Raw genomic sequence first — 13,713 nt, forward strand, 5'->3', positions numbered from 1 at the left:
TGACAGTGCAAAGCACTGGTAGATAAAATTACTGGCATCTTAGCACAAATCACAGCGATGGCACAAGATGGTACTAGTGGACATAGTATTCTTTACAGCCACACACTGGCAATTAAAAACAAAACAAGGGAGGGGAAAAAAAGTTACAAAAGGGGTAAAAAACTGGTTTCACTGGAGAATGTCCCTGATGAAGAATAATAATTTCACTGCATCATGACCTTTGAGTATATCTTTTTAATATTCTATGTGATAAAATGAGAAGCATACATAACACACTTCTGCTGCAAAGTATAACAGCTGTCTGAAGGAAAAAAACCCTTGAATGATTATTTGAATTATGAGCTAAACTACATGCCTTTTCCATGGAACACCACTTTTACTTGAAAAAAAAAAAAAAACAACTGAAAAACTATGTTATTTAGACTTGGGTATTTGGCAGGCATTTTCTCAAAAGTGAAAAGTGAGTTTGTCACATCTAGAAAAGAAGCTTGTCAGTATTTGTTGCCAATAACAAAATTTGAACTTTCGAATGAAAATCAGAATTTTGGAAAAAATTTTATCTGGAAAAAGACTTTGATAGCCTCCCAAGATTAGAGACTTTTTAAATGACATCAGTGGTGACATTAACTACTGTGAGGTTTTTTAATATTACTAATAAATGTACCAACATTTGGAATGCCTACACAACTCAGTGGACCAAATAACCAAGTGGCCAAGGCATGATGTTACATAATTATGCATGGGCAAAAGATTCAAAGCACAGAGAGACCAATGAATTTGAATGTAACTATGCATGGAAAGTTCATTGATACAGTGTCAGATTCTACATTTCACTAAGCTTTAAGAAACTACCTCTTGGTATGTTTTGGCGTAATGTTAGAGAAGAATATCCTTGAATACTTCAAAAGGCTTCTCAAATACTTCTACCTTTTCCTATTACATTATTAACTCTGAGAGGCTGGGGTTTTTGTTTTTTTTTTTCATATGCTTCAACCAAAACAACATTTCACAACACAATGAAAACAGAGGCAGCCTTGAGAATCCATCTAAATACCACCATGCTAGACATTAGGAAGATTTGTAAAAATGTACATCCATGACACTGTTCCCACTAACATTTTTTTCATTTCAGCAATGTAGTTATTTTTTGCAAAAAAAAAAAAAACACATTATATTAACATAAAATATTATTGTTACTATTAAATGAATTAATAAATATTTTTAATGTTGCAGTTTTAACTTCCAATCTGGCAAATATCAACACATAGAAGCCCACAGGAAATAAAAGTTCATTTAAGTCCTCAATAATTTATGAGATCAACAAGTTTGAGTCCAGCTGTTTTATAACATTAATACCAGCACTTTTTTCTTGCCCCTTTTCACATAACGTCGTTTTACTAGCTCATTATTTCATATTTTAAGTCCTACTTTTTCAAATGTAGACATGCCACCAGACACCAAATTTGAAGGTCCCAGAAGGCAGGGACTGGGACATTAAGGTACTGAGGAGTTGTTTAAGAAATACTGAATTAACATATTAAGGAGCATATGTACAATGTTCTTTTAAGCTATTTAATTTTAATAGCAATGTATAAATATGTCCTCATAGCAATGAAAGGCATTTAGGCAAGAAAGAAGTTATCACCACTGAAATATTTTTTTTTTTTTATTCATCTGACAGACAGAGATCACAAGTAGGCAGAGAAGCAGGCAGAGAGAGAGGAAGAAGCAGGCTCCCTGCTAAGCAGAGAGCACGATGCGGGGCTCGATGCGGGGCTCGATCCCAGGACCCTGGGATCATGACCTGACCCGAAGGCAGAGGCTTTAACCCACTGAGCCACCAAGGCGTCCCCACTGAAATACTTTTTATAAAAAGAAACCTGATGCAGGGGTATAACTCAGCAGCAGAAATGTAACTGAAGCCCAGGTGTCTGAGCTTTATTTCAGTCTTCTTTTCCTCTATAACCCACCACATGCATCCCATGTGCCTTCTTAAATTATACAGAGCTTTAAAATAGAGAAAACATTAAAATATCCCAAACTATAAAGAAAACAATTAACCAATAGAAAACTCTAAGAGAGCTTCAGTAGCTACACTCGATTTTGTTATGATCTCCTTGTTGTATTATACCATTTCCTGTTCCCATTCCAACCACACTTCTCCTTTTCTTAATTTACTAAAGACTCAAGGCTTTTAGATAAAGGTATAGAATTAAACTATTTCTAATTTTATGAGTTCTCAAAGAGTTCTCAATGAAAACGAACTGAGGTTCCTTTAAGCACCAGAGTTAATTTTCTCCTGCTTTAAAATCTCATATTCTGAATCATATTTAAGAGAGGGACATTGTTAGAGCTTAACTGATCACCTCTTGGGAGTCATTTTTTTCAAAAAGTAATTAAATGGCTACTATGTGCCAGACAATAAGTGCTGGACCACGCAAAGTTTAACAAAATTTTGCCCTTCATCTAATGAAACACAGAGATGAGTAAGAAACAGAAAAAAAGAGAGAGTGAGTGAGAGAGAACGTTATCATAAAATACACTAATCATAATGGTGTAACTGTATGTCACTATTATGGAAGCACAGGTGAGGGACACCCAACCCAACCTGAGAGAGATGGGGTTTAGTGATGGAAATAATCCTCAGGCTGAGTTGTGAAGGATGAGTAAGGAGCCAGGAGACCTTTCCACATATGGACAAGTTGGAATGAGAGGAGATTTTTGAGGGAGGGAAATGTGGCAGAAAGAGTAACAGATGTACTTGGAAAGTGTTCTGTGTCCCATTAAAGAGCCCACGTTTTATCCTGTAAGCAGCAGGAGTCACTGAGGGGATTCAACTAGGGAAGCTGCATGTTCATTTTTGTGTTTTAGAGAGATCAGCATGGAAGAGAATAACATGGAAGCAAGATAAAAGGGAGACAGGTAGACAGTTAATTTAGAGCAGGAATCACCAAAGTTCTTCCACAAAGAACCAGAGAGTGGACATAGTAATAGGCTTTGGAAACTGTATAGTCTCTGTCACAACAAATGGACTCCACTGTTGTAGTGTAATAGTAATGATGTAAACAAATAAGCATAGCTGCCCTCAATAAAACTTTATTTACAAAAAACAGCAGTGGGTTTGGCCCTCAAGTCTTAAATTGCCAATCCCTGGTCTAGAACAGCACTGTCCAAAAAAAACTTTCTGCAATTAATGAAAATGTTCTATAGATGTGCTACCTAATTCAGTAGACTCTAGCCAAGTGGGGCTGTCAAGCACTTGAAATGTTACAAGTTAGCCTGAGGAACTGAATTTTTAATTTAATTTAAATGTAAATAATTACATGTGGCTTACAGTTATCCTGTTGGGCAGGACAGGATTAGAAGCTGGCACTGAGAGTAGAGATGGAGAGTCAGTGGCCAAGGCAAGAAATATTTTGGAGGTTATCTGGTAGGACCTCATGATGGACCAAATGTAGGTGAGGGAGAAACAGTGAAAGATGATTCCCACATGCTGAGCAGGAGAATGAGAGAGGATGGCTGGGCCACATGCTGAACAAGAGAAAGTAAGGGACTGCAGAGGGAAAAACAGTGCATTCTATTTCAGACATGTTGAATTTGATGTGCCACCTGGGAGGAGAAAACACTTGACTATCATCAAAGAAGTAGGTAATATTAAATATGCTCTTTTTAAAAGAGAAAGCAACTGTAGCACAGGGATGTTAAATAAGTTAGCTCAGGTCAGGGAACGTTAAGTGACAAGGTTGAATACGACTTGAGTCCATCTGGTTTTAAAATTCATGCACAGTCCATCACACAAAAATGAGCATCACATGAAATGAGCAAACAGGTAATAGCAGACACCTTGAAAGGAGAACTCAGCCCAGGGAGAAGCACGGAGATCAGTGGGCCCAGAAGAGAGCCTCGGGGAACACCAGCATTTGAGGAACCATGTCTTACCAAGGAGGCTGAGAGAGTGTGGTCAAAGACATACAAGAACTGGATGAGTGCGGTGTCATGAAAGCAAAGGGAGTTGGGCCGTAGAAGGAGGTGATCAATAGCATCACGTCCATAGAGACACACAATGAGAAGGTCCCTAAAGGGAGTTAGCTGGATTTTGCAACTGGAAGTCACTGATGCCTCTAATGAAACAGTTCTAGCGACAGAAGAGGAAGCCTAATTTCAGTGAGTTAAAGAGCAAAAGAAGATACAACAAAGTAGAGAAAGCAAGTATAAACAAGCACTGCCAGTGGGCTTTAGCATGTGGGGTATGTATGACATTTAGCACTTCCTGAACATATACCGAATGGCAAGCACCGTGCCAGGTGCTTTATACATGCAATCTCGTTGAATCTGCACAAGAAACTGTGAGGCCTATAGGCATCATCATCATCATCATCCCTATTTTATAGTAAGAAACCAGGCTCAGAGAGATGAACTAATCTTCCACTCATATACAAGGCTAAGTGGGAGAGCTTGGATTTGAATGCAGGTCGTTTGGCTTCAAAGTACATGCTCTTTGCTCTATACTTTCACATTATCAGAGTCTTTGAGGATTGAAGAATTATTATTTGAAAAATTCAAATGGCCAAGCCCAAAAAACTGGTTATCTTCTTGAAGAATTAAAATTATGTCCTCTGAAACATGGGCAAACAAAATAAGAGAGTATGTAAGCAAAACTTGGGAAAGAACAGGTTCAGCAGCAATCTACTCTCTCCTGTTTGGGGGGTGGAAGGACCACTCCTCCCCTGTCCCCACCCCTTCGGCAAAAAAAAAAAAAAAAAATCAGGTTGGGGCGCCTGGGTGGTTCCGTCGGTTTACGTGTCTGCCTTCAGCTCAGGTCATGATCCTGGGGTCCTGGGATTGAACCCCGTGTCAGGATACCCTCTCATCCGGGAGTCTGCTTCTCCCTCTGACCCTTCCCCCCTCCACACTTTCTGCTCTCTCTCTCTTTTACTCTCTTTCTCTCAGATAATTTTTTTTTTAAAGATCAGGCTAATTACATGGTGAACATACTAATGACAGATGTCCCGATAAACAGACTAATGGTATTTGTTGCAGGAGAGTCTCATCCACGGAATGTTTTTAGGATATAGCTAGTCTAGGTTTGCTTATGGCAAACAAACCTAGAATGTATGGATTTATGGGGTCTGACCCCCTGGATAATGTTACATAAGCTATGTAACTATCGGAGTATTAAATGGAGATGTTTCCTAATCAAGAGAGTTCCTTCTATGTCCACAATAGGAACTATGCATACTGCTTATAGCCCTCAGAGATAATCTTATTGTGGAGTCTTCCCAATGCAAAAAGGACCCAGGGAGCCATTCAGATGGTCCTAAACATCTCCCTGCCTTGCCAGTGCCTCAGGATTACTTGGATCCTCAGTTTAATACAGGGTACACTCTCTTATCCATGTGAGTCTGATTTGACAGTCCCAATTCTCTGGGTTATCTCTGTACTAAGTCACAAAAGGGCTGCATGCAATCATGGGAGCCTCCCCCTGGCTTTGGGACTTTGTCCAAAGATTTTAAAGACAGGTAAGTTTTTCAGAGATGGAAGGGAAATGGAGGATGTGAATACGGGAAGAAACTCGAGAACCACCCACAGGTGCATGAGACAGTAAGGGTTCCAAACTGACTCTAATGAACAGTAGGAAATAAGGCTGGGAACAAACATATGGAGCACATCACAGGGAACCTCAAAGTCAGAGAAGAGTCTAAACAGGATGCAGTTTTTGGAAGAAAATAAGGTCCAGAAAGTGGATCACAGGGAGGATTACGGTGGTAGCCCTGTGAAGAAGGACAGAAGAGAGGGTGAACCTGGAAGGAGGGAAGTCAGTTGGAAGGCTATGGCAGTAAGTGAACTGTGGAGATCCTGCAGACCCTCACCTAGGACCATGGATATGGAGTGAAAGGAACAGCTAACGTTACACACAAAAGGCATCAGCAGACCTCACTAAATGACAAGATAAGGGTCATACAGCACCATGATATATCCATTGGCAAATACAAGCATCTACCTCCCTCCATGAGATAGATGGAACTTAATTTCCTTTCTCCCTCATCTCCTTGAGAGTGGGCTATCCTTCATATCTTGCTTTTAAATTTTTTTTTAAAGATTTTATTTATTCATTTGACAGACAAAGATCACAAGTAGGCAGAGACAGGCAGGCAGAGAGAGAGGAGGAAGCAGGTTTCCTGCTGAGCAGAGAACCCCATGCGGGGCTCGATCCCAGGACCCTGGGATCATAACCTGGGCTGAAGGCAGAGGCTTTAACCCACTGAGCCACCCAGGCGCCCCCATATCTTGCTTTTAAAGAACAGAGTAAGGAAAAGAAAAAACTTCACAATGGAGAAATCTGGCAACCACCACCTTAACCATGTGATAGCCAAGTTCACATCCCCCAGTGATATGGACATCATGTACCTCCTAACATGATGTGATGAGAAGGGCACTTTGCCTCCATGGGATTCCTTCCAAAACCCCATCACCTCCACCTAGTATAAGAAAAACAGACAAATCCAGACAGGGGGACAGTTTACAGGATAACTGGACAGTACTTCTTAACACTGTCAAAGTCAAGAAAAACAGGGAAAGACTCAGAAACTGTTACAGACCACAGGAGACTGGGAAGACACAAAACTAAATGCAATGTGGCAGTCTGGACTGAATCCTAGAATAAAAAGAAAACACTAATGGAAAAATTGATGCAATCCCACAAAGTCTGGAGTTCACTTAACAGTGACGTATCAGTGCTGGTTTATTAAGTTTTGACAAATGGTCCATGGTAATGTAACATATCAGCAACAGAGAAAACCAGGTGAGGAGGATATGGGCATTCGTATGCTATCTTGGCAACTTTCTGTAAATCTAAAAATTAGAAGTCTATTTTTTTTAAATGATGGATGAAGGTAATGCGGATATCAGAATCTGGGAACAGGAATACGCTGGTGTCAAGAACGTGAAATGGCCCCAAGATGAACCCAAGTGTAGTAAAGCATCGCCATCCTTCAAAGAGAGCTCTGTTCAAAAGCTAGGACCACCACTCTATACCTAGGGGATCTTGGATAAGTTTCTCTTGCCTTTCGAAGGCTTGGTTTCCTCATTTGCACGATGGTGATAATAATTCATGTCACATATTCTCGTTTTTATTTAGTACCTTTAGGATCTTTGGGAAAATTTCCCCAAACGAAAAGGAAACAGCACAAGTTTAAAATAATTAGTCACCTACCGCTGATTCACAAAAGGGCTGGAAAGTTCTGCAAGCAGGCGAAAATTCCCAATGTATGCCAGGACTCCATCCCTCTGGATGATAAACATAAAACACAATGTCAGGGAGGACATGCTTATCAACATTTCCAAATATCAAAGGAACATTCAATAACTTCTCAGCATAAAATAACAATTGATATCAAAACAGACAGTCTCCTAGATGATTTTCTTCTTTATGAGAATTTAGAAATGTCCCTAGAATTCAAAAATAAAAAGACAGCATATTGTACACTTATGTTCACCTATAAAAACAGATTTTAAGCAGTTGTCCCATGTTGAACTAATGAATTCTGCGAACAGCCATTGGTGACAACATTCTCGAATTATTGTAGAAATAATGATCAAAGTAGTGTGAATTTCAGAAGTTGAGGAATTTTATAGCAGTTAAATACCTAAAAGAAACTCATTTTTATATCCATTAATAAAAGCACCTTAAAAAATCTCAAAAGTGTACTTAACATCCTAAATAACATCTGTAAGCCTGTGAGCAGATGCATATTTGCCAAATGTAACAACACAGGCTAAAACTTATGTATCACATTTGACCTGAAAAATGTATTTGTCAATCAGAAGATCCTACAGCTAAAACACACACTCTCAGGACCTCTCTGAATTTAGAAACATAATGCCCAGTACACTGTATGAATTTAATAGGAAAAGTAGAACAGAGTTAATAAACTCTGAAGAACAAAGAAGTATACATTAGAAAGAAGAACAAAAGTATACATTCCAGAAATATCAGGTAATTTAAACACTGTTACTAGGTAAACAGTCATTCCAGCACCTCCAACTCAATCAGAATTATGATCACACACAAAAAGAAACAGTCGTACCTGCGCCCAAAACATTAGATATACATGGAAATTCAGAAACCCTATTCCTATAAGCTATACCATGATGCCTTCCAAAATGGGAACAATATAAAGCAATAAAAATAAATGAATATTTTATTTGAAGGTTTTCAGTTCTTCTCCATGGAAATTATTTTAGGGATTGAAAATTCAGAGCTGACTATACAAATTAGATTTTCCAAGACTAATCTAGAACTTTTTATAATCTCAAATTCACTGGCTTTAGTGAAACTGAAATGTGTGATGAGGAGGAAGCAAGGAAGAGGGACAAAAGGACAAAGACAATGGGCAAGGTGAGTACTGTGCACAGGGAGTGATCAACTTTATCTAAAGTCAGCGGAGACACAGCCACACCACTCCAAAAACACATGACAACACAGAAGAAATAATTACTCACAGGTGTTATTACTTTAACAGAGAACTAGAATCAGTATTTTTCTGAAATTATATATTGTTCTGTACTATTTACTTTTCTGTTATGGTAAGAGCGTTTATTTCAACAAACAGTAAGGTTAACAGGGGTATTTAGTAGTAATTAAGAATAGGACAATTTAACAAATAAAATGTGTGGAAACGCAGTGTGTGTGTGTGTGTGTGTGTGTGTGTGTGTGTGTGTGTTTTAAGGGGAGGGGCAGAGAGAGAGGGAGAAAATCTTAAGCAGGCTCCACACCCAAGGTGCAGAGCTGATGGGAATGACAATCTTACAACCCTGAGATCATGACCTAAGCCAAGATCAAGAGTCAGACACTTAACCAACTGAGCCATTCAAGAGCCCCAATATTTTTATGTTCCTTTCTGCCCTTCTTGTTTTGTTTTTACTTTTTTTTAAGATTTTATTTATTTATGTGACAGAGAAAGATCACAAGTAGGCAGAGAGGCAGGCAGAGAGAGAGAAGCGGGGGAAGCAGGCTCCCCGAGGAGCAGAGAGCCCGATGCGGGGCTCGATCCCAGGATCCTGAGATCATGACCTGAGCCGAAGGCAGAGGCTTACCCACTGAGCCACCCAGGTGCCCCCTTTCTGCCCTTTTATTTAACCTTTTTTCTGGATATTTAAATCTAGTAGGCTATATTATTGTATATTTTCAGAAACATACATCTGAGACTTTGTAAAAGGGGAATGTAAATACAATGGGACTAAACAGTTGTTATCTATATTTAATAAAAAATAATAGTGACATCTTATCCATGACATAGTAGGATATTTTTACTCTTTGCTTCCTTTTCCACTCCTACTTTTCTGAACTGCCTGTAGCCTTTAGGTGGGGGTATATATATATATGTTTTTTTGCCTTCCCCCCCCCCCCCCGGAATGAACTACAGTCCAACAGAAAATTCACTTTGACTTGTAGCTCTGCTCTTGTAAGTCCACATTACTGATATTAGTCTAACAGGATGACCTCAACTTAAATATTTTCTTGAGAAAGGTGTAAGCACAGGCACCTGGGTGGCTTAGTCGGTTAAGCGGCTGCTTTCAGCTCAGGTCATGATCCCAGGGTCCTGGGGTCGAGCCCAGTATCGAGCCCCCTATCAGGCTCCCTGCTCAACAGGGAGCCTGTTTCTCCCTCTGCCTCTGCCCCTGCCCCTCCCCTGCTCATGCTCTCTCACATTCTAATAAATAAATAAAATTTTTTAAAAAAAGGTATGAGCATAAAATACTTGAGATTTTACTTATAACAATGGCAGGCTTTTTAGAGTTACAAGAATTAAGTTTCCAGTTCTCCTGAAACGGCCCACCCACTTTGAACCTACAGGCTTCTTTTGTAGACCAGCTATCTGTCTCCAAGATCCTCTGCATGTATGAATTCATCATACAGACTACCCATTTGTAAAATATCCATCCTTTTCAACACTCCAAAGCATACTGGATGGATTCCAAACAAGTTAACAGTTCTAGTAAAGAAAAGCCATTCAATGTGGCTACTCTTTTCTAGTAACATTTTTTTTTTAAAGATTTTATTTATTTATCTGACAGACAGAGATCACAAGCAGGCAGAGAGGCAGGCAGAGAGAGAGGGGGAAGCAGGCTCCCTGCTGAGCAGAGAGCCCAATGCGGGGCTCGATCCCAGGACCCCGAGATCATGACCTGAGTCGAAGGCAAAGGCTTTAACCCACTGAGCCACCCAGGTGCCCCTCTGGTAACATTTTTGAGTTCAGAAGCAATCTTATTTCCCCAAAATGAGTCATTATCCATTGCATGAGTGTTCATCACAACCTGCACACCACATTAAATAACTAAGGTTCAGACTGTTCATCCTTTTCTGGCTGCTTTTTACAGGTTCCTCAGCAATCACCAAACCTTTCAGAGAGACAATACATAAACACCCGTTGACTTAATGTAAGACTTTTCTGCCTTCACATCCTCAATTATTTCCAAAATCCAGAAGGACATTCTCCTTGCTTCATACTCTAAACATGTAATTTTATAGCTGGTCAACATCTGCTAGCAACAATCATAGCTATGTGGTATGCAAACATCTATGGAGGTCATCTCCCTCCATTTCCATGAAGTAAAACCCTCATTGTTTTTGCAGGTTTTAAGGAAGCTAAAGGGAAGAACGAACTTTCCTTATGAAACCCTCAACATCACAGGTAAGCAAATCACATCCCTTTTTAGCACTGTTCTAAGAATGCAAGGTGTGGAAGACGTTTCTCAGGTAGTATCTTTTCATTTACTTTGGTAAGAAGTTTATAGACTGAATGGAATTTGCCAAGTTTACATTTGCACTGTCTGCCAAATATACAGACAGACTGAGCAAAAGCTAATCCATATTTGAACAATACACCAACAATTTTTGTTTTATGTGGTTTCTTTATAATCTTTATAGGAATCAAAAATTCAACTTGAAACACCATTTTTCAAATCAAAGTACCTAACAGCTAGGGAAACATCTTTGTGTTGCTGTGATTTGATGCAACACTCAATGGAGTGAAGAAAGTTAAGACTGTTCATAAGATCCAACAGAATCAGCTCTCTATGTTGTAAGAAGCCAACATACCTGTTATCAAAATTTACTTTTTTTTTTTTTTCACCGACAGGATGTTTTAGTTGCAACCTCTGAATCAGGAAATGTAACTTTCGTCAGTTTCACAGAACAATCAAGGGAAAAAATAAAATGTGTATATTCATGTGACATGTTAATTCAGTGCCTACGGTTTTCAACTGAGCAACAATGTCTTTTTGGAAGATGAAAAAAGTGCAGATGGATTTAGATGCACTTGCCTGTCTCATTCAGATCTGTGAGACTCCGTCTCTGCACATGCTTTTATATTCTCATCTCTACCAGGCCCACAGTTTGCTAGAGCTGCCATAACAAAGAACCACAAGCTGGGTGGCTTAAACAACAGGAAGTTACTGTCTTACAGTTCTGGAGGCCAGAAGTCCGAGATCAAGATGACGGCAGGCCCGTGCTCCTTTGGAAGGTTCTAGGGAAGGATCTGCTCCTGGCCTCTCTCCTAGCTTCTTGCAGTTCCTTCGCTTCTGGCAGCCCAACTCCAATCTTCACGTGGCATTTTCCCTATGTATGTATCCGTGTCCAAATTTTCCCTTTTTATAAGGATACCAGTCATATTGGATTGAGGACCCATCATACTCAACTATGACCTCATTTTCACTTAACTAATAACATCTGTATTGATCCTATTTCCAAATAAATTCACATTCAGAGGCAGTACGACTTAGAACCTCAACAAATGAAATGGGGGTCAGGATATAAGTCAATCCCTAACAATGTCCAATCCCAAATTCTTTTCTGCACATTGTGCAATATGGTCTGTTTTGGTTATATAATTCCCTACTCCATGTGTCTTTCCATCCATCTATAATAACATATCATTATATACTAATATATGTAATAATATATATTATACATATTTCCATATATAATAACTATAACCTTTATTGGTGATGCTTGGAGCATTCTGGTGTTGGTATCATAACTAGTCTCATTCTCATTATCTGAATTTCCAATGGATAGTCAAAGATGACTGTTAATGCTCATGATTATAACACTTCTGTTGCATCATTCAGGGTAACGTGACAATGAATGATCCATTATTGTGAAGTGTAAATCATGGTTGCCATGATTTTTTGCATCATAGGAAAAGATTTCACAGGATGTGAAATTTTCAGTGGTAAATGGTAAAGCCAGGATGGACATGGGCAGGCCATCCCGTCTTTGTTTTATTATGAATCTTATTATAATGAATCCCAAATGGCAGGTGAACATTTTCATTTTAATACATATAATCAAAATCACATTCCCAGTGATGAGAAAGAGGAATGAAAAAAGACTAAACCTCTCTAACTCATCTAGCACTAAGAAGCACTTTCAAGATAATGGGAAACAAACTTTCATATTCCAAGTTCCTGGATGTTTCATGGACTTATTTTTTAGTTTTGGTGATTTGTTTGAAGTTTAGGTGAGTGTTTCCAAAGGAAGTGGTTAGAATATTTAAGTTAAGAAAAGGTCAGAAAAATAAGTAATTGTGTTTAGTTGGAGATCATCCCAGGAAAACTGAACAGCTGAAATGTCCTGCTTTTCTCTCTCTCTCTCTTTCTCTTGGTTAAATTCTGCAGTGAGTAGAGAGAAAAGGAGAAGAGCTTTGAAAATAGTGCACAGGTAGAACGTGACTCTTGGAGAGGCAAAAAATGCAAGGAAAATAGTTACTTTAGTGAGATTCTTACTGGAAGCAGACATACAAAAATCTTAGGAATATTTTTATTAGCACGATCCTCTATTATTATGAATTCATGTATGTAACAAACATTTACTCTTATTTTTAAAGTTAAATTCTCTCATTTATAACATTGCCTTTCTTTCTTCAGTTAAAGACTGCTCTTCTTCCAGTCTATTTTTTCTAACAATCTTCTTCTTTTGTTTATTGTTTTAAATCTATGGCACTCTAGGTAACTATGTCCAATGTTGAGAGGGTATGACAGACCAAACTGCTATAAAGTATTAATTTATATTATATATATATATTATATTATATAGAAGAATTAATACATTCCTAAGGTCAGCCAAAGCCTTGCTAAATTACTTACTGTACCTTTCAAATAAATCATTTTTCCAAAGATGAGACCCAATACTGAAATTTTTAAAGTTTTTGTGATTTCTAAAATATTTTCAAGCAGACACACTAAAGTCATACAAAATAATTGAAATAGTATCGTAGCAATATAGTTTTACTCTCAAACTTCAAGAAACATTTTTAAGTATTTCTCTCTAGTGAGCTTTAAAAATACAAAAAAGATACTAAATATACTAAGGCTTTTTTGAGAGCTTAGAAAATTATTTCGTCTAACTCTTTTCAAATTGGTATAAATTAAAAGGAACTATTAACCAAAATATCAAATTTTAGCAGATAAAACCTGACTTTATAATAGTCTTTAAATATTAAAAGTTACTAGTAAAAATTATAAATTTGGTATGTTGCTTTCATCTAAATTTAGCCAAAACACAGTATCGCCACACTTTGAAAAGACTTTCTCTTGAGTCTATAAAAAATTGGGCACAGCATCCTGGCTTTTCTTCTACTTTCTTTCACCTCTTCCCAAAGAAAATGGTTAGTTTTCTCATTTCTAAACCAGTGGTTCTCAAAGTGTGGC

The 13,713-nt window shown here is 38.3% G+C and overlaps 1 protein-coding gene across 8 annotated transcripts in view; it reads right to left on the minus strand.

The window, feature by feature from the left end:
* The window catches only part of LOC308340832 (TLC domain-containing protein 4-like), a 112,851-nt gene that overhangs the window by 18,936 nt on the left and 80,202 nt on the right, over positions 1 to 13,713 (minus strand). For all 8 annotated transcript variants that reach the window (XM_080800243.1, XM_080800244.1, XM_080800242.1 and 5 more), the window contains exon 6: positions 7,214 to 7,287. In XM_080800243.1, coding sequence (XP_080656369.1) covers positions 7,214 to 7,287 — 74 coding nt within the window. The remainder of the gene's footprint in view (positions 1 to 7,213; positions 7,288 to 13,713) is intronic.

The sequence above is a fragment of the Martes martes genome, assembly GCF_963455335.1.
Source record: "Martes martes genome assembly, chromosome: 4".
NCBI classification, from domain to species: Eukaryota; Metazoa; Chordata; class Mammalia; order Carnivora; family Mustelidae; genus Martes; species Martes martes.